Below are 21,492 nucleotides of genomic sequence, written 5' to 3'. Positions count from 1 at the left end.
ATGAATTGTTTGTTGAATTGAACATGGATTGTTTGTTGTATTGAACATGTGTTGTTTGGTTTCTTCAATTACACCTCTAGTCAAGCAAACCAATATTTTATTATAAACCTTATTATTTTATTAGCTAAATGGCATATTCATAAATCAGAAACCGCATTTTGTTGTGTTTGAGAATGAAACCAGGCAATAGGAATGGGACAGCTATTAAAACACTTAGTGTGTGTGCTCTTTATAATATTTTTATTTAATTTAATGCTGCATTTTGTATTTTTGTGTCTGTATTTTGTATGTCTGCCATTTCTGTACCCCCTGGCTGTTGTTGTATTGCTAATTGTCAATAAAATGTATTTTTTTAAAAAACAACGTTCGTATGTGTCAGGTCAATGGTCACCAATGGAGGAGATTATTGATACGCTCCGAAGTTTGGCCGATGATGTGGAGAACAATCGTGTTGAAGACACAGATGCAGTTGATAGAGGGCGTGTTCTGGGAGATAGGAGAGACGACTTATCCTCACTGGTACGTTTTGACGCCAGTGTGGTAAACAGAGACCCTCCGTGGAGATCATGGTGGAGATCATCGATGCAATAGGAAGTGACGTAATTCCCGCCCATACGCTGATTGGCTGATACGTTTGCCACTTTGCATATTGACTTTTTGGAAAACGTTTTGGATTCCGTTTTGGAAAACGTTTTGGATTCCGTTTTGCCAAATCTTTTGCCAAGCGTTCGTTTTGCGGATTGAAATGTCATTTGAATATCGCAACACACGGAGCGTGGCGAAGTGGATTGCAATCACGGGGACGCTATAGCTTTTCAATTTGAATAAAGGATCTCAAAGAATTTGACAAAATGTTATTCTATTTTTATTGTTATAACTTTTGCAAATTTAATTGAGGATTGCATTGTCACTTTGCATATTAAAATACACTTTGAATAACGTATTTACAAATGACATTATAAAATTGCATAATGAATTGTCAATTGCATAATGTAATGACATATTGAATTGCAAATTGCAAATTGCATTGCCATTTGAATTTTTGCTACATATATACTTCCATAGGACCTGGCCCAGATAGAACACAATAGATCTACATGTTGGCCACTTTAGGTTGCACAAATCTAGAGCATGTCGAAACAGACGTTAGGGGAGACGAACGAAGTGTTTATTTATAGCCTATCACATTGAAAAAAATGAAGCAGTGTCAAGGGTACGTGCAAGTGTGTCTCCCTCTTTTGGCAGGGAGACACACTAAACTTGGGAGAGAAAGGGCGGGACCGTTAGTTAGGACCAATGAGCGTTGGTAGCCTACCACCCACACTTTCGGGTTGACATTATGATGGGGAAACATCACTTTATTTTCACTTAAGTTAAGAGTGGACTTAGGTAGGAGACCAGACGTCCCGGTTTTACCGGGACAGTCCCGATTTTGAGTTGCGTGTCCCGAGTCCAATGTCAACTTTTGTCCTTGATTACATAGCCAAAGTGGTCTTATTATAGCCCGATCTCACTAAAAATCACATAGAAAACATATTAAAGCATCCAGCATATGATTTCAACAATGTGTGAGATACGCAACAGGGGTGGTCGCACAGTGGAATGCTTATGGAAAACCAGCGGAAGAGCGCTGGGCGGAGATGTTCGCGCATTTCAGAAGCAGAGAGATTCTGTACAAAAATATGTGTCTAATTCGTCAGTTTGCCGTGTGTCTGCATGGCACTAATGCTCCCGTTGAGCTGATCTTTCCATAACACACAATACTTGGACTGACGAGAGACCGTTGACTCAATTGGTGCAAATTCACTCCTCAAACAAAAATGTGTAGGCAAACAAAGTGTGCTTGTCTCTGTGCTCTATGAGTTTGATGTCCCTCTCTCTCTCTCTCTCTCTCTCTCTCTCTCTCTCTCTCTCTCTCTCTCTCTCTCACACACACACACACACACACACACACACACACACACACACACACACACACACACACACACACACACACACACACACACACACACACACACACACACACACACACACACACACACACACACACACTCATTCAATGTCTTTTCATATTTTCTCTTAAATGTGTATGTAGGCCTACCAAAAATATATGATTTTCTTTCCCCATTAGCTTTGTTGTGAGCAGCCCTATAGGACAGTGATCATGATTTGCCTCAATATCAGAATAACACCCATAGGACAAATAGCTATGGTTGGTGGAATGCCATAAAGTAGGTCATGCAGTGTAAGCTTGTCCAGGATCTGCAAATCACGATGTAGGCTATGAATCACTCATTTTTTGGTAGCGGCCATCCCCAAAATGCCCCAGAATACAGGAAATCACACCTACCAAATCAAAATTGTTAGGGGGAGGACCCCCAGACCCTCCGTCCCTGACTGCGCCCCACCCACAATTTAATCACCAGCAGCCACCACTGGCGCTGCTAATCACTCTTTAAGTCGCAGGTGGCAGTATGTGGTGTGTGGCGTGCTGATTGGACCGTGTTGGGCCTACCGGAAATCCACTCATTTGATTCACGTGTGTTGTTTAACTTCACCAGGTCGGTCACACAACGCGTCCTCCAACGTTAGATTTGCAACTTGGACAGGCATGGACTTTCAGCTTAATTCTCTATCGTGGCTCGTAGGCCTATCCCTTCTTATTTCTGCACTCACGGAAAGCCAGTTTGCTATGCGATACGGCTCTAGTAAGCAAAGCTCTCCGCTTCCGAGACGCTTTGAATTAAATAAAATCCCGCCAAAATGGAGACCAACCCCAGTTGCGCCACCTAAAACAGAAACGGTGACGCGCCCTTCTTCCGTCTATCACGGGATCGCCGTGAAGTGCCACGCCGACTCCATGGAGGTGGTGGTGCGGGCTGATCTCTTTAACACGGGCCTCTTCCTAGAAGCCCAGCACTTACACTTGGGCTCCAATGATTGCACAGCATTTCCATCCGCAGAGGCAGAGCTCACCATCCATTTCAACCTGATGGAATGCGGCATGAAGCTGTCGGTAAGTGATGGAAGTAGGCTTAGCCTATTTATTTCTCAGGAGTTTCCAGTAGTCAGAAAACTGAGCTCAAGTTCATTATTATTTAATCATGAACGATTTTAAAAATGAATGGTAAATTATAATCCACGTCTTCCAAATCGTCCTAACGATTTTCTTCTCCGCCAGTCCACGGATGACTCTCTAATCTATTCCAACCTATTGATCTACTCTCCTGAAGCCTCTGTGGACGGGTTGCTTCGCCTGGAAGGGGTGACCATCCCTGTGGAATGCCACTATAATAAGTGAGTCGTATCCCAAATGGATCCGGCTAATCGCAGAATGTTAACGACGTTGCCGCATGACAAATGGCCACGCCCACTACTTTGTGACCTTTCAGGAGGTATTCTGTGGATGGTTCGGCGGTGCATCCCAGCTGGATTCCGTTTGGCTCTGCAGCAACAGCTGAGGACCAAATGGAGTTCAAGCTGACACTTATGACTGGTATTCTACCACTCCGTCTTGGTTTGAGTGTCGATTTTGTTAACATTTTCTTTTTCTTTATTCTTTCACGCTCCCATCCTTTGAAGAAAACTAAATCTAGAGGAGATTCATAACATTACTAGCACATTTGTGGTCTGGTAAACTATATCACACAAGGTGGATTTAATGACAACACAATTCAATTTAAATTAAATGATACTGGTTGAATTATTACCCAAATCCCTCTTCAGTTCTACAACTGGGCCTTGAGTTTTGATGCGGTCCACAATATGACTACGCATGATGACCTAATGATGTGGTTTCCATTTCAGACGATTGGAAGCTTGAGAGGGGATCCCTGACGTACTTCCTGGGTGACCCCGTTCATGTGGAGGCGTCCGTTATCCTCAGCGACCACATGCCCCTGCGGATTTATGTCGAGCACTGTGTCGCCACGGTGACCCCAGACGCAGATGCGGCCTTGCGATACGACTTCATAGAACACCATGGGTGAGGCCCGGGCGTGGGCCCCGATGATTCGGTTTGCGATGCTATTGCTCAATGCGTTTATTGTTGTTGTTCTTTACCACCTCCACCCTTCTCGATTTCACGGCATCACTCCCACGTGTCTGTGTGTGATGCGGTCCTTTGAAACTCCTGTACGGTGTTATTACTCCAACGGTCCTCTTCCTTTGCTCTCCCACCAGATGCCTTTCTGACGCCTACCTGACCGGCTCTGGCTCCCGCTATCTGCCCCGAGTTCAGGAGGACAAGCTGCGATTCAAGCTGGACGCGTTCATGTTCCACCAGGAATTCAGCAATCTGGTCCGTCTCTGACCTCCCCACGTTTTCTTGTTCCAATGCAGTGGCTCGAACCGAGTCGTGATACGCAGAAGGAACCAAAGTAGACACTTCGGCCGTCGACATTGAGTTCTCTCCCGGTTTTTTAATTTTGAGGGACAAACGGAATGGAGGGCGGGCGGTGACCTTCTCCTTTTTAATGCCTCACCTCTCTGCTGGAACTTGTCACTGTCTCCCACAGATCTACATCAGTTGTCAGCTGAAGGCTGTTCCTGCTACGACAGCGGTCAGCACTGAGAACCGGGCCTGCTCCTTCATCCACAACAGGTTGCACATTCACCCAGCTTAAACTAGTCGAGTGGTGAACCTATTGATTGGTCTAATTCATTTTTGTTATTATATATATATGAGCTATGATTTGATTGTCATAAGCTGGAAGTGCCATAGGCTCCATTAACTATTTATGAGTGAAAGGCTCTGTTCCGACACGACTGTGCTCTGTATGATAGGGATATAGACACAGACAGACAGACGGACCGCTCTCGGTTAATTTGTGATCATTGGGCCAATCTCTTCCGTGATTGGTTTAGCATAACTATCTTGTCTGTCAATCGCAGCTACGTGAATGCAACATCTCTCTGTGGCAGAGCAATGTAGAGGGAGAGAGCCAAGGTTTTTTTTTGATTGGGTTGCTGTGTGTTTTGCACTTGTGTATATTTCATTAATATCCACATATATATTTTGCATGTGACACAGACGAAGTCCTCATTCGAATGCTCCTCAGGTGGCAGTCCGTGGATGGGAACCACAAGGCCTGCGACAGCTGTGATGTCGACCGGCAGTTTCTAGCCGCTTCCGCAGAGCAGAGTCCTTCCCTGTCGCCGACGAGACCCCTGGAACCTGTGGTCAGGCTGCCCGCGGCCCGCCAAGCCGAGGAACCTCGCACCGACGCCAAACAGGCTCCCGCAAACTACTTCCTTTTCCGCCCCCCCAGCCGTCTGAGGGCGTCCTCTCCGTCTGCACTGATGAAGAGAGCCAACTCGGGTACATTGAGTAGAGACGACAAAGCAACATACTGAAGTGTTCAACCATTTTAAAATATTAAATGACACATTGTACCCCCGAGGTGTGTGTGTGCGATAAGCCGTTACAAGTCGTTAAGAAAGTCAGCCTCTTCTGACATCACAAGTGGGCGTGTCCATCTAGCTGTAGGATGGACAGATGAGCAATGTTTAATACAGTCCACTGGGTAGGCTGGTAGACTGATCTATCCAGCACTCATCTAGGTGAACACGCCCACCTGGGATGTCAGAAGAGGCTGATTTTCTAAACGGCTTGTAAACACATTCACACCTGGTGGTATGATATGTCACCTTTTAAACATTTGGTGTGTGTGTGTTTCCCCTCATCCTCCTTTTTATGTTTATTTTGCCAGAGTGGACCAAGACCACGTCCTCTGGGCCCTTGGTCGTACTACCCTCCATCGTCCCCACAAAGCCAGCACACTCTGCTGCCTCTCTCCGGCCAATAACATCTCGATAGCCTGCAAAGGCACAGTCTGGACAGTGGGGGAAAAATAGGTCAACAGTGCCTTCAAATCCAGGAGCAGATGAATATATAAACCAACCACAAGCATGTTCACTGAACATTTAACCAAACTGATATAAGTAATAATGAAACTCCACTGGCCAAAATCCAACCACATATACCACCATCTTAAAATTATGTTTATTTTAGTTTTTAAGTAATTTTATTTATTAATTCGCTTGAAGGACTAACTTTGGCCAATAATCTGTTTATCACAGACGGCGGTAGTAGTTTTGGTTATTAAATGTTCAGTTTGACAGATAATTTTGTGCATGCCCATTTCTTTCAACACGCAGACAATCGGTTGAATTTGTGCACTTTGAACGGATCGATGTGTTCAGTATTTTTTTGTCATGTGAGATTGATGAGCTACTCTTCCTACTGACTACTCATCCCATGCAATATTCATCTTTTTATATGGCAGATGCAATTTGTTATGTCATGCTCCCACCCAATGCAATTCTTATTTGCCAGACAAGTTTGAATGTGAACTCGTTGTCTGGGACCAGATTGATTAGTGTGGATGTAGATCGTCATAGTATTCATGCTCCTGATGATCATTGAATGCTCCTTGCTGTTTATCTGAAACATCATGTAGGCTTTACCTAATTGATGTACAATACACAAAAATATGATTCTGATCTTTGGTGTTGAAACGGAAGTTCTTTGGATTCCCTTATTCTGCAATGTGATTGAGGCAAGTCATGTGGCCAGGGTTCATTTTGATGCTATAAGTGGCACTTTAAGGGAGCTAATCAGTTTATGAGAGTGAATGGCATTAGGGGGAACTCTTCCGTTTACGGGAATGAATGTCTTTTGTGGGTTGCTGCAAAATGGCTGCTAAAAACATTAAGGCTTATTCAGAAAAGAAAAAATGTTACTGTCAGTTATTATGATGCTTGTTGGCTAATACATGATGCTTCATTCATTCTCGGTTGCCTCATTTAGTCATACTTTTCTACCACTGGTTAGAATTGTGCCAAACTACAGAATTGACTGTGCTTTTGGCTTTATATCATGCTTTCGCATGCAGTTGTTGGGTAAAAGCATAACCTACACCTCGATTAAGCGAGGGCTTAGTTTTGCTAATTATGTCATCTTCACTAAATTTTTCACGCACCCCTCTCACGAGTAGGCTATTGTATATTTTTGTTTGTGTTTCACACATAAGCTTTGCTCTGTGACGCTTGTTTGCTTCTGTCTCAAATTATGTAGCTTGGGTGGGAAAGAGACATTATGGAACCAATGCTTCCATTAAGAACTTAATGGGCCACACGCACAGAGGAGAGTGGACCAGGGGGACAGGAGACTGGTGCCTCGTTTTACCGGCATCTTGATTATGGCTCTATGTTCGGTATCCAAGATATTAAGAGGCCTGAGTAAGCGGTCTCGCATGGATGAATATTTGATGAGCGTATATGCTCGCACTCTTTTCCGCTGTAGATAATATAGGCCTATCACTGCGTTCCAACCAAAGGCACCACCGCCTGTGCGTTACAGGCTGGTTTTTACTACAAAATAATGGCGGGGATCACACAACAGCGAATACCAGCATTTTGGACAGTTTTATTTATATTATTGAACACTGTTTATTCCATCAGAAGATGTGGACCGGATATTTGTTCGGACGACCAGATCTGCTGCCCGCCCGGGCAGGGTAACGTAACGTGTTGCAAGCCAATAGTCGACCCGACTTACTACAACATCGCCATGATTACGCGCAAACTTTCTGGGATTCTTCTTTTGTTGCTTCTGTTCGCCATGGGCTATTCGATCCAGAGGTTGATCTGCTCCAAAACCAGGAGGCGGATTCACGACACGGAGCATCTTGCCGCGTCCCAGAGCGGCCACCCGACGCCCACCGTGTCGCGGGAGCCGCTAATCGTGGCCCCAGGCAGCAGTAGTGAGTCCGACGCAGCCCCACCGGCGTTGTTGCCCACCTACGAAGAATGCATTTGCAAACGTCTTCCGACGTATGAGGAGTCTCTGCTGGAGAGCAGCATTGTGAGTCATGTGGAGACCACACACCAGGTAGTACGAGGCCGGAGAGCGCATAGACATGAAGAAACAACTCGTGTCATTGTGCTTATCTTTATTGCACCCGCGAATACAACTTCCATAGTTTGTAGTCATGTGTTGTATGATGAGTGTCAATTTCCATTATTTCCCGTTTTGAAAATGACCACATTTGAAATGGGTAATGGGTCCAATCTGTAAATTGCAGAAACAAAGCGAAGCCTCATTTCAGGCGCGCGTTGCCTGAATGGCGGCGTATGGATTTTACGCACGTTGTTTGAGCTAAATTAAGAAATTGATTTTAAAATATTTTACTCAGGGCTCTCATTGTGTTTAATTGTTTATCCAATCGGCAGTTCAAATAAAACAGATCCTCTGGCATACTATAGGCCTCAAGTCAGCCTACCGATGCCGGGTGGACTTTGCGCGGATATAGTGCACCGTATCTTTGATATTCTCTTTGATTTTCACAGGATCCGAGGGCAGCTTGAGCAGCTGAGCCACGCGTCTGAAGCCCTCCTCAAGCCCGAAGCCCGTCGCGGCCGAACAAGGCTGGATGAACCAATCCCGATCGGAACACATCTTCGAGAAGTTGAAACGCTCCGTTAACTCCGTGACAGTCTGCGCGCCGGATACGTCTTGTTTGTTGGCGAGCACCACCACCGGGATGCCGGTCAGATGCTCGCTCTTCAGCGTGTGCTCTAGCTCTCGGCGGGCCTCCGCAAGCCGGTCCAGGTCGGAGCTGTCCACGACGAACACGACCGCCGCCGCGTCCTGGTGGAAACTCGCCCAGTGTTGGCGCATGTTCCTCTGGCCGCCGACGTCCCACACCGTCAACGTTATGTTTTTCTTGCCTCTTTTCTCCTCCAACATTTCGACATTAAACCCTATGGTGGGTTCTGTGGCGACGCGCTTGTTCTGTTTGTATTTGTAAAGCAGGCTCGATTTGCCCGCATTGTCCAGACCCAGAATGAGAACACGCACCTCCGGTTGAGACACCCGTTGTCCCATCGTCAATAACGAAATAAAAGTCAATCTGAAGAACCGCAAGGTAATAGCCGTGACGACCGTGTGAAGTAATTCCGTGTGACTTCACGCTGTTTACTCAGTGCGTTTCCCATAGTTACTCGATAAGCCTGTTAAACAGAGACCATAAACCTTGCTCTGGGCCTATAACTGATTAATGTCCAGAAGCAAAGGATCGTATTGTGAAGGGATATGTGATCAACTTCCTGCTCCTCCTCTGTTATGGCGGAAAGGCCTGTCAATCATTATCGTGGTTGCAAAGTCCCAGGTGGATTATTGCATAATGTGTGTGTGGGCTGTGTGTATGGGGGGGGGGGGGGGGGGGCTCTATGCTCAGACATACAATTCAGTTAATGACATTGGTTCTTATATCGCCACTATGATCTAACTTTGAGGAATTTTTTTATATGAATCCATGTTTCTAGAGGTGACTAGATGTATTAGTAGTGGCTATTTATCATCGTAAAAATTAGAAGCCTTTTGTCACGCCTCTGCATGTATTCCCGTTTCAGCACAAGAATGTCTAAATCGAAACCATGTTGCCAGCTTGTTATGACGAAGTGCTTATTGCGTCTCCTTTCCGCAAGGGGGAGCTCTCGTTTTGCATAAATGAATAAGGCGCATCATAGACAGACCATGACATGGGGTAAACACTGATCATTACCAGGACTATAATGCAATATTTAATTTGCACACATAACGTCATCACGTTTAACCATCAAATCAATGAAATTGAATTAAAAAATCACCCATAAGGTTAGATAAATTGAAAGACATATTGTATTAGCATCAAAAAAACGTTTTAAATAGTGGGCCTATTGAAGACGAACTAGCGGTTTGAGTTCACCATTAGGCCCTCCAATAAATAAATAAATAAATGCATGCATGAATAATATTATTAAATAACTGAATTTCTTTCCATTAATCCATGTAATAATCGCTGGGATCGTTGGTCCTGTATGGGCTGAACCACATCACCCAGGGCCAGGACAGGGACAAAAGGTCACCAAAAAAAACTTGTTTTCGTCTCCTTTCAGAGCGCACAAACAGCCCGTTGTGGTAGCTTGTCACTTCTTGAACCCTTCGTGTCCCGTTCGTTTCGAGTCTCATCGGTGGAAGACCCAAAAGACGTTTCGCCGTCCACTCGGAAGAGACCACCTCGGTCATCGTCAGGCGCTTTTCCCATTAGAGCCCGCCAAGGCGAGGTGGACGAGGTCCACACCTCGACGCCGTGCACGTGGATCCTCGTACCTACTCGTATCCTTCCAGCTTTTACATTTGCTTCAGGCATAGTACCTCCGACGTTGAGAGTAAATAAATAAGACCTTGCAGTAAAAGGCTCACTTCAAATGTCAATATCTGTTCCATCTCTCCTTTGGTTTGACCCACACGCCACCAGTCGGGTTATCCACCACATACACCAGGCCGCTGGTGTTAGTGGAGTGTCTGTGCTGCCACGGGGAGTGCTTTCTTCTGCCCTCCCGATCTTGAATGTCCCAAGGCCTACCCCTCATCTGAAGAGTGCAAGAAAATAAGCAGTGTGTCTTGAAATCGTGGGTATCTTCATTTAAATAAACCCGCTGCTCGTCTATAGAGCCGAGGCTTTGGATCAACATTCGCTCCTCCATAGATGACTTCGATCCGTGTTGTCCCATTGTGGTTTATTGTATATCCCCCTACGTGGATGCTTCTTGCGTTTTGTGAGCTGCGGCTCTTGCCTCTCTTAAATACTCTGGACTGGGTTCAAGCTTTCCGGTAAACCGATGTCAAATGACGTTCAGTTAAATTACTGGACGGTGAGTCGCCTTGCAGTAGTCTACAGTGACACCACAGTGGCTAGCCAGCACACATAACTATTTGTAGCGTTGGCCTGCTTCCCATAAACACGCAAACGACGTCATACTAGTTCCCCCCCTCAGTGTGAGGCCACCTTATATAGTGATTATTTCCAGTACAATAAACCAATTGGGTTGACACATCAGATCATAATGTGCTTTTCCATGAATTGTGTTTGGCTAGGGTTCTTCTGTTCAACTTTTAAAGCATTCCATATTGTATTTCTACACAGCAGCTGTGCATGTCAGTTCACGTCAACACACTTGAATTTCAAAACAACCCAGCAAAATAACATTTATTGGCAGACTGACACGCAGATGAATAAAACGTTCACAATGAACATTTTACGATTTCAATACTGAGATCTCACATACATAATCTTCATAAATTGTGTGTTGGGCGGATTTTAAGATTTAAATAAGGCATTAAGGTAGCTTATTAAAGAATAATAAGAAAAATAGGCTTATCACTTCTCTCAATACAACTGATGCAAACAAAAATAACACTTGATAACAAAAAGTAGGATTCATATCAGTAGTAAATCAATTACAATCAAATATGATCGCATATAAAAAAAAAGAATGTGTTTTTTTCCCCCGTCGTATTGCTTCTTAAGCGGCATGGCATTACAAGCAGATAACATTCACGTCACGGCTGCATTATACACGTGTCGTTTTTTTTTCTCTTTATAACAGCTGCATCAAGTCACAGCCGTTCACACCACCTCCTCCTCCTCCACTATCGAGGGACCAAGAAGACATGCCCTGATATGGACGGCATGCATCCGTTTAATGTGGGATGGTTAAGCCCAATCGCGACTGCATACGTGGGGGGGAGTCTGGGTCTAAATCAGGGCACACATACGTTACATACGACATCCCCTTTCTATTGCGTCTACGTAGGCTGATATGCAAGGAGTAGTCATTCCACATGAAAATAAATCTTGAAAGTGCAGCGTGTGTGTGTGTGTGTGTGTGTGTGTGTGTGTGTGTGTGTGTGTGTGTGTGTGTGTGTGTGTTCTCTAAGGTAAAGCGGTAGCATACATGTACCCCAATGTCCAGTAAACAGTAGATCGATCAGTCTCACGTGCTGGTTTCGAGAAATCACCTCGGATCGGGTGCGACGATATCTTTTTGAGATTCAGTGTATTTGATCCTTCAAGATGCAATTTTTTTTATACACAGATTATAATTTTTTTTTTTAAATAGGGTTTAATACCAGAGCATTCAGGGCGCCGGTGGCGGCGACCCATCCTGTCCCCCTGGTGGTGTTGTCCATGCCCCAGGTGTGGTAGGAGTGGGCCAAGGCTAGCCAGAACCACAGCGCGGGCTCACTCGCCGCTCTTAGCCCCGCCCTTGCCGCCGCCGCCGCCACTCTTGAACCTCACCACCATGACGGTGATGTTGTCGGGGCAGCCGCGGTAGAAGGACTGCAGGACGATGCTCTTGGCGCCGTAGTGCGGCTCGTCCAGCCGCTCGCGCACAAAGCGCACCGCCTCCTCGTTGCTGAAGGCGTCCCAGAGGCCGTCCGAAGCCAGGATCATGAACTCGGGCTGCAGCTTGTCCAGGTCAAAGGTCACGATGTCGGGGTCGGGGATGACAACGTTGAGGTTCTTCAGCGGGTAGTCGCCCAGCGAGCGGGACATGGCCAGGATACCCTGGACCCTCCAGGAGCCGTTGAAACTGATGAAGCCCCCTGGGGTGGAGAGGAGCACAGGGGAAGTTAACTTTGTTGTTCAGCTGAGGCGTCATGGTTTTTGATCAGGAAAACATTATGGGGTTATATACCATGAGCAATGGATGTTTCATTAAAAATACAACAAACTAGTATCATTACTTAATGATTGATTCAAAACAAATATATAACCTTGTAGTCACCCACAACGGTAAGCTGTCTAGATATTGATGCAATTCCAATAAAGACCAGCAGAGGGCGACAGGTGGACTTCAACCCGATGCCCATAGCTTTCGATTGCTTCCGTTTAATGAACCAACTCACCTGCACGCTTGATTCTTTTACGCTCTTTCAGCTGGTATGGTTTGTGGTCGTGTGACAAAGCAACGGCGTTGCCGTCCTTGTCACACAAAACACCACGCGAATCTCCAACATTAGCCACCGTTAGTTCTCTGTCTGATAGCAGTGCTACCAAACATGTGGTGCCTGAGGGAAGAGGGAAGGAGTGATGAAGTAAGGCGTGTGCGTGTGTGCGAAATGTGTTGCATGAAATGACCTAGTGGTTGATTGCATTAAGCATCCTAGAACGCCATATGACTTTAATGTGAAGATCTGTGTCGTCAAGAACACAAAATGTAATTGTAGTGTTATTGAACGAAATGTGATTCTTTGCCAATTGAGAAAGTGTCAATGGTAACAAATATATACATGGTTATGAAAACAAGCTATGTCCAGATGTTATGCTTGCACAGTATTTGTTTTACTCTGTACTCAAATAAATCAAACATTAAGCTACAGTTAGAATTGTGAATTTACTAAATTAGAAATACGGTTAAAAAGTGTATGTATATCCAATGAGAGTCAGAGATCGGCATATTTGATAGGGTACATAATGTTAAACTTTTTTCGAGTTTTTCAGTTAGTCTCAAATAAATAGATGAGCGGATGGGAGCTGTAGAAATAGAAGTAGAAATTATGGTCACAGAAACAATCTCACAACATTTTACGGAATTACAAGTGCTAACTTTATCTCACAGAAAATCCCCCCTGGCCAAAACGCATCACTAACAAAACACCAGTGCATAGCACCGACGCGATTTGGCCTCCTTACACCCCCATGTCATCACCGCCGTGTCCGAGTATGTATGCACCTCCAATCATCCCCGGCTCCTGACCTGCTTCATCGTGATTGGCTGAGAGTTTGTCCAGCATGTCACGATCGACTGCCATGATTCGCTGTTCCAAGATACTGGCGTAAGACTGTGAGCTCTCTTTCCGCTCGCGCTCAAATGCCTGCAGCTGCTGCCTCAGGGCCTCAGGCAGATGGGCCTTCACATAGTCAGCCGCTGCCTGGTGGGGGGAACATAGAGGTTAGTGCACCTGAGGAGATAGAGAGAGAAGGGAGGAGAGAGACAGTCAAGGGGGGGAGAAGGAGCTAGATAGACCCAGGGGCACACGGTTGAAAAAAAGGGCATGCTTTTTTGCCGAGTACGCAGTAGTTCCAGGTGAGAAATTAGTGGTTTGTATATACGTGTAGTTTCATTTAAATAGTTATTCTAAAATGAGCTGCAGGTTATAATAATAAGAGATTCCGGTATATGGCACTCTGGTTGGACTTGGTTGTTTCCATGGTTTAGATCAGCAGGACCTGCATTATTATTTAAAGTTAAAGGACTGGTCAGTAACATTTTATACCTTATCAAAATGAGGATCTTCAACTGGTTTGCAGTGCTATAAAGGTTGCAGTTAACCTGTAAACCCAGGACACACAGTGCCAGATGCAAGATTCTAACCGACCAGTTTTGCAATGAAACTACAAACTGGGAAATGACGTTCCAACATTGGTTCCCGAGGTTAGAGGATATCTTCTTTACAAGGCGTCTGCTCTTTTTATCTCAAGTGCCTCCAGATGACCCCAATAGAAGTTCAAATTAATCTGTGACTTTGCCTGTAATGGAGGTTGAAGCAGGTGTTCAGTTGAATTATTGAACCACCCATTGCTTACCCCTCTTCCTCACTTATACTTCTGCATACTGACTTATACTTTAGGGCCTCCGTCCACAGTGGAATGAAGAACCGGCTCCAAGCCTTATCCAAGATACAGCAGTGGCAGGCATTAACGTATATTATGTAATTTAAATGTTACATAATACCTAGGCCTACCTCATATACCACAATATCTTATGGTCATGTATTCATTTCCAAATACATCTTTACATGATCATATATTGCAACTGTAGGTTTATATTTAATTTTATTTCGTAAAACAAATGATTGCCTCATTTAAAAAAATATATATGTGGAAATTACAGGATACAAGATAATAATTATAACCGAAAAGTATAGCTGGACCTATAAGCAGTTATAGGAGTAGTTGTAACATAATGTCCTATAAATATGAATCACTGTAAGGCAATGACAGAAAGGATATTATTTTGAAGGGCACACAATGTGCCATGTTCTGGAGGACTGGCAGATCTCACACTGGGAGGGTAAATATTTGATTTGGGAAAGGGTGCAGACTGTGAGCAAGCAGTCATGAAGCAAACACACACACATACGCGCGCACACACACGTATAACACCTGTTTGTTCTACTATCATTTAGGATCACAATACACAAACGGCACTTACATCCGACATGTAATAGGTAATATAAATCTAAATCAGTCATTTCAAACCTGAATAACTCGTCGTCTATTTGTTTAGAATCAGCCCGGTTCAGAAAAGACCCAATCACATCCCACACCCGATGTCGATAAAACTATTAACACTGAGGTGCCCTAAGGTGCTTAACCAGATTAAATAGGGGAAGCAGATGTTTCTGTGGTAGGTTGGGCGTTTCCACTACTGATGGAACCACTTGCGGGCGTTGTGGGTGACAGATGGAGCCTGTAACACGTGGTGCATAGACAGCCATGAGAATTCACTGACCCTTAACTAGGGGAGGGAAAGAAAGGAAGACAAAAGCCTTCTTCGCACCCACGTGTCCTACTACACACACAATGCAGTGTGTGTGTGTGTGTGTGTGTGTGTGTGTGTGTGTGTGTGTGTGTGTGTGTGTGTGTGTGTGTGTGTGTGTGTGTGTGTGTGTGTGTGTGTGTGTGTGTGTGTGTGTGTGTGTGTGTGTGTGTTCCACCAAGTCCCCAACGCCAGCCCCAGAACAAGGTGCATCTTAACAATGGGAAGGGTACACAACAACTAATGCTTGTTCAAGATGTGGAAAGTTAAATAGGATTTGGTAGAGGTGTAATAGGGTACTACAGTACATCATTTCCTTCCGTCCCTGGTAATATGAGGAATACGATTACTTAAGAATAACAACACATTATTTCCCTGTGTGGCCCACATAGTAAAATGTGGAGTTAAACCATGGACCTATTAGTTAAACATGTGCAGCAGGAAAAGACAATAAACCGACGCATTCGTTTTGCTGGGAGAAATTTGGTTAGTCTTGAGCACATCTAAATGACAAATATGGGCCTATGTAGCATACTTTCCACTCACCTCTCCACCGTGACCGTCAAAGATCCCAAATATGGACGGGTGGGATTTGTTAGTGATGTCCGTGAGCACCTCGAAGCGGTCCTCCATGTGATCCCGCCGCCCCTGGATGGAGTACACCGCCACGTTGTTGTTCTTGAACTCCCATGTTTTGGAGAACTCGGCATCCAACACACTTAGGCCGCCCAGCCGGTCGTTCATCATCATCTCCGCCACTTTCCCCTTGACCATCTTCACAGCGTCGCGGCTCGACTTGACGATGGTCTTCACCTCGTCGGTGTGGAAGAAATAGCTCCATAAGGCCAGGCTTATACACAACAGGAACAATGTCTCTGGCCTGAGCAGAAAATAACGCATGATCCGACCAAGAAGAGACAACAACGTCATTGTGTCTCCTATCATCACACGCAACCAAACTGCGGTCTGTCTCTTCTTCACGTGCAATTCACTCCATCCGATCGAAGGGGGGGATTTTTTTTGTGTCAAAATGTCTGACACGAGAGATGCGGGTGAACGTGCAATCCGGCCCGATCGAGTGCGTAGTCTACCCGCCCCAGACGGCCGATGGTCGGTCAGCAGTGCAATGAAAGCCAGGCAGAGGCGGACCAGGCCGTTCTCATTGATTTGAGCCGCTGCTCAGCAAGACGCTATGCGAAGATCTCCGGCAAACAGCTGCATGCGGATTCGCTAAAACATTAAGCGCGGTCCTTTGTAGCGGAAAAACTCACCTGGAGGTTAGATAAACATTTGAAGGGAGACATCGAGGCTATTTTTGGACGTATTATGAAGTCCCCCGTTGTTTCGCTGACCCAGTTTCTTCTCCGGGTTATCGTGTCTATATAATTCCTGTCCCCTCTCTCCGTTTGCCATAACCGTAACATTTTCCACACTCCCCCATACTAGCGTTTGTCTGTGTCGCTGCTGGCGAAGGGCGCAGCTGCAGGGAACCCATACACTGTCACGCATCGGAACCAATAGCAGAAGAGAATGGTCGATTCACTTAATATTGCCATAACATATTATGTTCATCAGTCGGTAATTTAATTAAATGTAAATGGGCATTTAGATACTTGAAACATATCAATAATTTAAAAGACTATACAATATGCTTCCAAAATACAATCATGAACACTCAGATACAGAAATGTAAATTAAATTTCAATTATATTAACCTACAATATTCGTTTTATTATAAAGTGGAGGCCCATTCTGCATGGATGTTAATGTCATTAATATAATTAACAGGCTTATTTATTATAGGTAGAAAGATAGCTAGCAGAACTATAATTATAGATAGCAGGCTATAACTCATGATCTTTCATTTCATTGTTTCCAATCAACAAGATGCTTTCTACACTGCTTAGTGCTTGTAGGTTCAACTCTAAAGCATGGGAACTTTGTTTGCCCCCGATCCCAGTTCTCTAGATAAACCTTTCAAAGCTTCAAAAATAAGCTTTGTCTCACCATACCATATTGAACCAAACCTTGTTTACAAAATGTTTATAAATCTCGTGATTGATATTACTATTCATAACATTATCCACAAAATCGCAGTCTTGACCCATCCAATGTCGTGTGTGATCAACGCATAGGGGGGCTGAATCGGATCCCACCTAGGGATCAAGGTCAGAGGTCGACATCCTAGACGTACGGCTTTGTGGGACATGTGAAGTTCAGCGGTGCGGTGTTCCTGTGAGCTGTGTTTGGGTTACGAGTGGAGCCTTTGGGCTTCCTAGATCAAGGTGGAGAATGGTGAGATCAATGTTGTTATGGCCCGTTTTTGGACATGGATCCTGGTCTCGGTGGGTTTGCCCTGAGTCAGTTCTTCTTTAAAGCTGCGCCAATTAGCATAGTAGCTACAAGGTACTCAACACAGTTCAATGTAACACCTATACTGTATGGGGTGTCATGCAGATTATATGTTTGTGTGTGTGTGTTCGTGTATGTGTGTGTGTGTGTGTGTGTGTGTGTGTGTGTGTGTGTGTGTGTGTGTGTGTGTGTGTGTGTGTGTTGGCTTGTGTGTGGATGTGTGTGGGTGTGGGTGTGTGTGAGAGTGTGTGTGTGTGTGTGTGTGTGTGTGTGTGTGTGTGTGTGTGTGTGTGTGTGTGTGTGTGTGTGTGTGTGTGTGTGTGTGTGTGTGTGTGTGTGTTTGAGTGTGTGTGTTGGTGTTTGAGTTTGCGTGTGTGTTGGTCTGTTGGTGTGTGTGTGTGTGTGTCATGGTGTGTCATGGTGTGTGTTGGTGTGTGAGTGTGTGTGTGGGTGTGGGTATGTGTGTGTGTGTGTGTGTGTGTGTGGGTGTGGGTATGTGTCTGTGTGTTTGTGTGTGTGTGTGTGTGTGTGTGTGTGTGTGTGTGTGTGTGTGTGTGTGTGTGTGTGTGTGTGTGTGTGTGTGTGTGTGTGTGTGTGTGTGTGTGTGTGTATTGTATGCAGTCCCAAGACTTTCAGTTCCATGTCCCTCAGGAGTCATGCAATATGTTCCTACAAACCCACCCACCCTGTCTAATCCCTCGTGTTCTCGTTGGCTCGAGAGTAAAGCGGTCGCAGCACAAGCCGGGCACTATAAAGGAAGGCGTGCACAGCACCAACCACCAAAGCATGGACTGAGTCTGCCAGTCATCTTCTCAGCAAGGTAAGGTTCTCCGGACCATTCTGCTCGGGACTCGACATCATGGCAATGTTGTCTCCGCGATGGGAGTCAACTTTATCCTTATCGTGGAAACAAATACGTTTCTGGTCGAGAGCAATCCGAGATCCTTCCTCAAAATATCAACACGATCGATTGATTCCTAAGTAATGTTAACATGTCTGTTGATTCCAGCCCTTCTGCTTTGTTACGTGTCTCTCTTATTTCCTACCGGGGCAGGTCTTCATCACCACACACGTAAACCCGAAGGCATGGCACGTCTTCAGCCGGCGTTCCTCTGGTCCGCCGCCCTGCTGGTGCTGCTGGCCCTGCAGGCCGCCGGCGCCAGGACCACGGCCCGCTCGCCCAAACCTCAGAACACCAAGAAGCCCCCCCGGGCGGGCTCCGGCACCGGAGGAGGAGGAGGGAGGGTCCGGAGGACCACCACCGTTCCCCCGATGTCCTCCAGCAGCATGGCGACCGACGAGACCACAGAGTCCATGACGGACACCTACTCCCTGTCTCCCACCGACAGCACCACCTTCTCCGAAGACGCCTACCCCACGGATTTCATTCTGGACGCGGTGGTGCCCCCGGGGGTCCGCCCCGATAACTTCACCATAGACCTCAGCCAGTGCTTCTACAACGTCTGTGAATGCTGCCCCCCCAACAAGAAATCCCTCGGACCGCCAGGTGATATACGTCACGTAGGAGAGCGTTTACCAGGGCGGGGGACATCAAACGAGGGCCGAGACGTCCTTTCGGGTAGAATTGGAAAAAGTGTAAAGGCTCATTTAGTTGTTCGTTAACGCCTTGCTCTCCTCTGTCTTCCCACCAGGTGAGCCGGGGATGCCCGGGGCTAATGGACTTAACGGAGACCCAGGTACGCGCGGTTTCACATGCAGGCTCGCTTGCTTTTTGCTTGGAGGGAATGTAACGTATGCATTGTTTAGCATTTTAGTCGTATAGTAGAGGACTTTATTCATACGCGATTTACAGTGACTTCAGACACATGTCGTTAAGGAGCCGGTCGGGGTGAGGAGTATCGCTTTGATGAAGCTTGGAGTTAGACGTTGGATGGAACCTAGAACCTTTCAGCTGGGAGGCGAACATAGCCACTACTACATTATAATGTATTTATTTTCAATATGACATTAAAGGGTCTTCTGAATTCTACATATCACAGGTCTAGCTGGTCTACCCGGGCCTATCGGACCTCCCGGGGTCCCGGGATTGATGGGAAAACAGGGTGATAAAGGTAGGCGTCTGGCAGCACCCGCTCCATGGTGTCACAGTAATAATGCACTGTCAATGGCTGCTTATGGTTAGAAGAGCCTGAAGCTTTCTCAATGAAAGGGCGGCTGAAGAGATCTCTCCTCCCCACAGGTGACCCGGGTCTCAGAGGAGAGAAAGCGGAGCCCGGTTTGAGGGGCGAGCCGGGTCTCAAAGGAGAGGCTGGACCCAAGGGCAGTCCGGGGATCGACGGCCCCGCCGGCCCCCCAGGGGTCGCAGGGTTGAAGGGTCTGAAAGGGGACAAGGGCGAGTGCCCTCTGCCCCCAGCCGGACCCCCTGGCGAGAGGGGTGAGCCGGGTCTGAACGGCACCGACGGCCTACCAGGGAAGAAGGGAGAGCCCGGAGCCAAGGGAGACCGAGGGAACCTAGGTCCCCCCGGGGGGAGAGGCATGCCGGGGCCCAAGGGAGACCGCGGCAACAAGGGCGCGCGCGGCGTTCGAGGCCCTAAAGGGGCCCCTGGAGAAGACGCGCCCATGATCCGCTCGGCCTTCAGCGTGGGCCTGTACCCCAGCAAGTCCTTCCCCCCGCCGGGCCTGCCCGTCAAGTTCGACAAGGTGTTCTACAACGAGGAGGGTCACTGGGACCCGTCCGCCAGCAAGTTCAACGCCACCCACCCGGGCCTGTACGTGTTCGCCTACCACCTCACTGTGCGGAACCGGCCCCTCAGGGCCGCCCTGGTGGTCAACGGCGTGCGGAAGGTGCGGACGCGCGACTCCCTGTATGGCCAGGACATCGACCAGGCCTCCAACCTGGTGCTGCTGCAGCTGGTCCCCGGCGACCAGGTGTGGCTGGAGACGCTGAGGGACTGGAACGGGGTGTACTCCAGCAGCGAGGACGACAGCACCTTCTCCGGCTTCCTGCTCTACCCGGGCGCCGCACTCCTCTGACCGGGGGATCTCCGCCCGACCGCCCGGCCTGCGACCCACCGTCTGAACTCTGCCTTCCACCCTGCTTTAGAAGAGGGGCTCCCTCTTTAGCCCGTTTTGCACCACTCGGTTCAGTCTTAATCAATGCTATATGCTGTCAAACGCCACTGCTAGTCATGTGCCAGCTCGCTGCTTTCACGGCTCATCTTAATCAATGCTTCGCCTGCCCTTAACATGGGTGAGTTTAACACCCTGTACGCAACAACTGTTGCTAACAATGTATTCTGTATTCTAACAATGCAATAAAATTGGGTACTCTTCACTCATCATTTTTAAAGTCTTCGTCTGTGTTTATAAAACGAGAGGGACTTCTGTAGCCGCAAGCATTCAATTCAAACCACTCAGAAATGATCAAGTCATCGTCGATGACTATGTGAAATTTGATGAACGATATTTTCATTTCTGTACCACTAGAGGGCACAGGAAGCTCAGGATTTACATAGAAGAGCCGCAGTGTGAGATTTTAGACCTGGTACTGTTTACTGTAGTTGAAGGGGGTTGCAACTATATTTAATGAACGAAAGAAACAAAATATAGAAAGAAAGGAAGAAATATACTCAAGTAAACAGCATAAAACATAAAGAAACGTACTCTCTAGCCTACTAGACACCCTTCCAGAAATAATAGGGTTATTGGGAGTACATTTCAAATTGGTGTTGCTATAATTGTTCAACTGTAGGCCTATATGTGTAACAATAAGCTAAACTGACATCTATTATATGTTGGAGGGAG

The 21,492-nt window shown here is 46.4% G+C and overlaps 4 protein-coding genes across 8 annotated transcripts; 2 read left to right on the top strand and 2 right to left on the bottom strand.

Annotated features, from left to right (window-relative positions):
- Positions 1-2,305: 2,305 nt before the first annotated feature.
- On the top strand, positions 2,306-6,504 carry LOC132462755 (zona pellucida sperm-binding protein 3-like). Its single transcript, XM_060058483.1, has 8 exons — positions 2,306-3,016; positions 3,182-3,297; positions 3,393-3,496; positions 3,808-3,985; positions 4,183-4,300; positions 4,518-4,603; positions 5,061-5,320; positions 5,712-6,504. Exons 1-8 carry the CDS (start codon positions 2,612-2,614, stop codon positions 5,816-5,818), a joined length of 1,374 nt encoding a protein of 457 aa, XP_059914466.1. The 5' UTR covers positions 2,306-2,611; the 3' UTR covers positions 5,819-6,504.
- A 1,434-nt stretch (positions 6,505-7,938) lies between these two features.
- Positions 7,939-10,872, bottom strand: arl14 (ADP-ribosylation factor-like 14). The gene has a single exon (XM_060058490.1). It carries the CDS (start codon positions 8,888-8,890, stop codon positions 8,282-8,284), a length of 609 nt encoding a protein of 202 aa, XP_059914473.1. The 5' UTR covers positions 8,891-10,872; the 3' UTR covers positions 7,939-8,281.
- A 137-nt stretch (positions 10,873-11,009) lies between these two features.
- ppm1la (protein phosphatase, Mg2+/Mn2+ dependent, 1La) lies at positions 11,010-16,902 on the bottom strand. Of its 5 annotated transcripts, none has more exons than XM_060058486.1 (6): positions 16,647-16,902; positions 15,922-16,188; positions 13,591-13,765; positions 12,740-12,901; positions 11,501-12,436; positions 11,010-11,468 (listed from the first exon to the last, which is right to left on the bottom strand). In XM_060058486.1, exons 1-5 carry the CDS (start codon positions 16,797-16,799, stop codon positions 12,072-12,074), a joined length of 1,122 nt encoding a protein of 373 aa, XP_059914469.1. In that variant the 5' UTR covers positions 16,800-16,902; the 3' UTR covers positions 11,010-11,468; positions 11,501-12,071. The 5 variants fall into 5 exon arrangements, with proteins under 5 accessions (XP_059914469.1, XP_059914467.1, XP_059914468.1 ...); XM_060058484.1 differs by having other exon boundaries at positions 13,567-13,765; positions 16,647-16,887; XM_060058485.1 differs by having other exon boundaries at positions 13,567-13,765; positions 15,922-16,182; positions 16,647-16,887.
- A 152-nt stretch (positions 16,903-17,054) lies between these two features.
- Positions 17,055-21,023, top strand: otol1a (otolin 1a). The gene is made up of 5 exons (XM_060058491.1): positions 17,055-18,547; positions 18,782-19,321; positions 19,359-19,424; positions 19,728-19,799; positions 19,928-21,023. Exons 2-5 carry the CDS (start codon positions 18,814-18,816, stop codon positions 20,719-20,721), a joined length of 1,440 nt encoding a protein of 479 aa, XP_059914474.1. The 5' UTR covers positions 17,055-18,547; positions 18,782-18,813; the 3' UTR covers positions 20,722-21,023.
- The last annotated feature ends 469 nt before the right edge of the window (positions 21,024-21,492 follow it).

This window comes from Gadus macrocephalus, chromosome 8 (assembly GCF_031168955.1).
Source record: "Gadus macrocephalus chromosome 8, ASM3116895v1".
Lineage (NCBI taxonomy): Eukaryota > Metazoa > Chordata > Actinopteri > Gadiformes > Gadidae > Gadus > Gadus macrocephalus.
The sequence above is the reverse complement of the archived record's forward strand: the minus strand, read 5'-3'. Positions and strand labels throughout refer to the sequence as shown.

Bases quoted from the DNA above. Each gene is read 5' to 3' on its own strand.
- LOC132462755 (XM_060058483.1), top strand. From the start codon at position 2,612: ATGGACTTTCAGCTTAATTCTCTATCGTGGCTCGTAGGCCTATCCCTT. The intron at 4,604-5,060 runs GTTGCACATTCA...AATGCTCCTCAG, and splicing joins TGCTCCTTCATCCACAACAG to GTGGCAGTCCGTGGATGGGA. The intron at 5,321-5,711 runs GTACATTGAGTA...TTATTTTGCCAG, and splicing joins GATGAAGAGAGCCAACTCGG to AGTGGACCAAGACCACGTCC.
- ppm1la (XM_060058484.1), bottom strand. From the start codon at position 16,799: ATGTTACGGTTATGGCAAACGGAGAGAGGGGACAGGAATTATATAGAC. The intron at 16,189-16,646 runs GTGAGTTTTTCC...CACACCGACGAG, and splicing joins AATGTTTATCTAACCTCCAG to GTGAAGACCATCGTCAAGTC. The intron at 12,437-12,739 runs GTGAGTTGGTTC...TCTCCACCCCAG, and splicing joins TAAAAGAATCAAGCGTGCAG to GGGGCTTCATCAGTTTCAAC.
- otol1a (XM_060058491.1), top strand. From the start codon at position 18,814: ATGGCACGTCTTCAGCCGGCGTTCCTCTGGTCCGCCGCCCTGCTGGTG. The intron at 19,425-19,727 runs GTACGCGCGGTT...TACATATCACAG, and splicing joins TGGACTTAACGGAGACCCAG to GTCTAGCTGGTCTACCCGGG. The intron at 19,800-19,927 runs GTAGGCGTCTGG...TCCTCCCCACAG, and splicing joins GGGAAAACAGGGTGATAAAG to GTGACCCGGGTCTCAGAGGA.
- arl14 (XM_060058490.1), bottom strand. From the start codon at position 8,890: ATGGGACAACGGGTGTCTCAACCGGAGGTGCGTGTTCTCATTCTGGGT.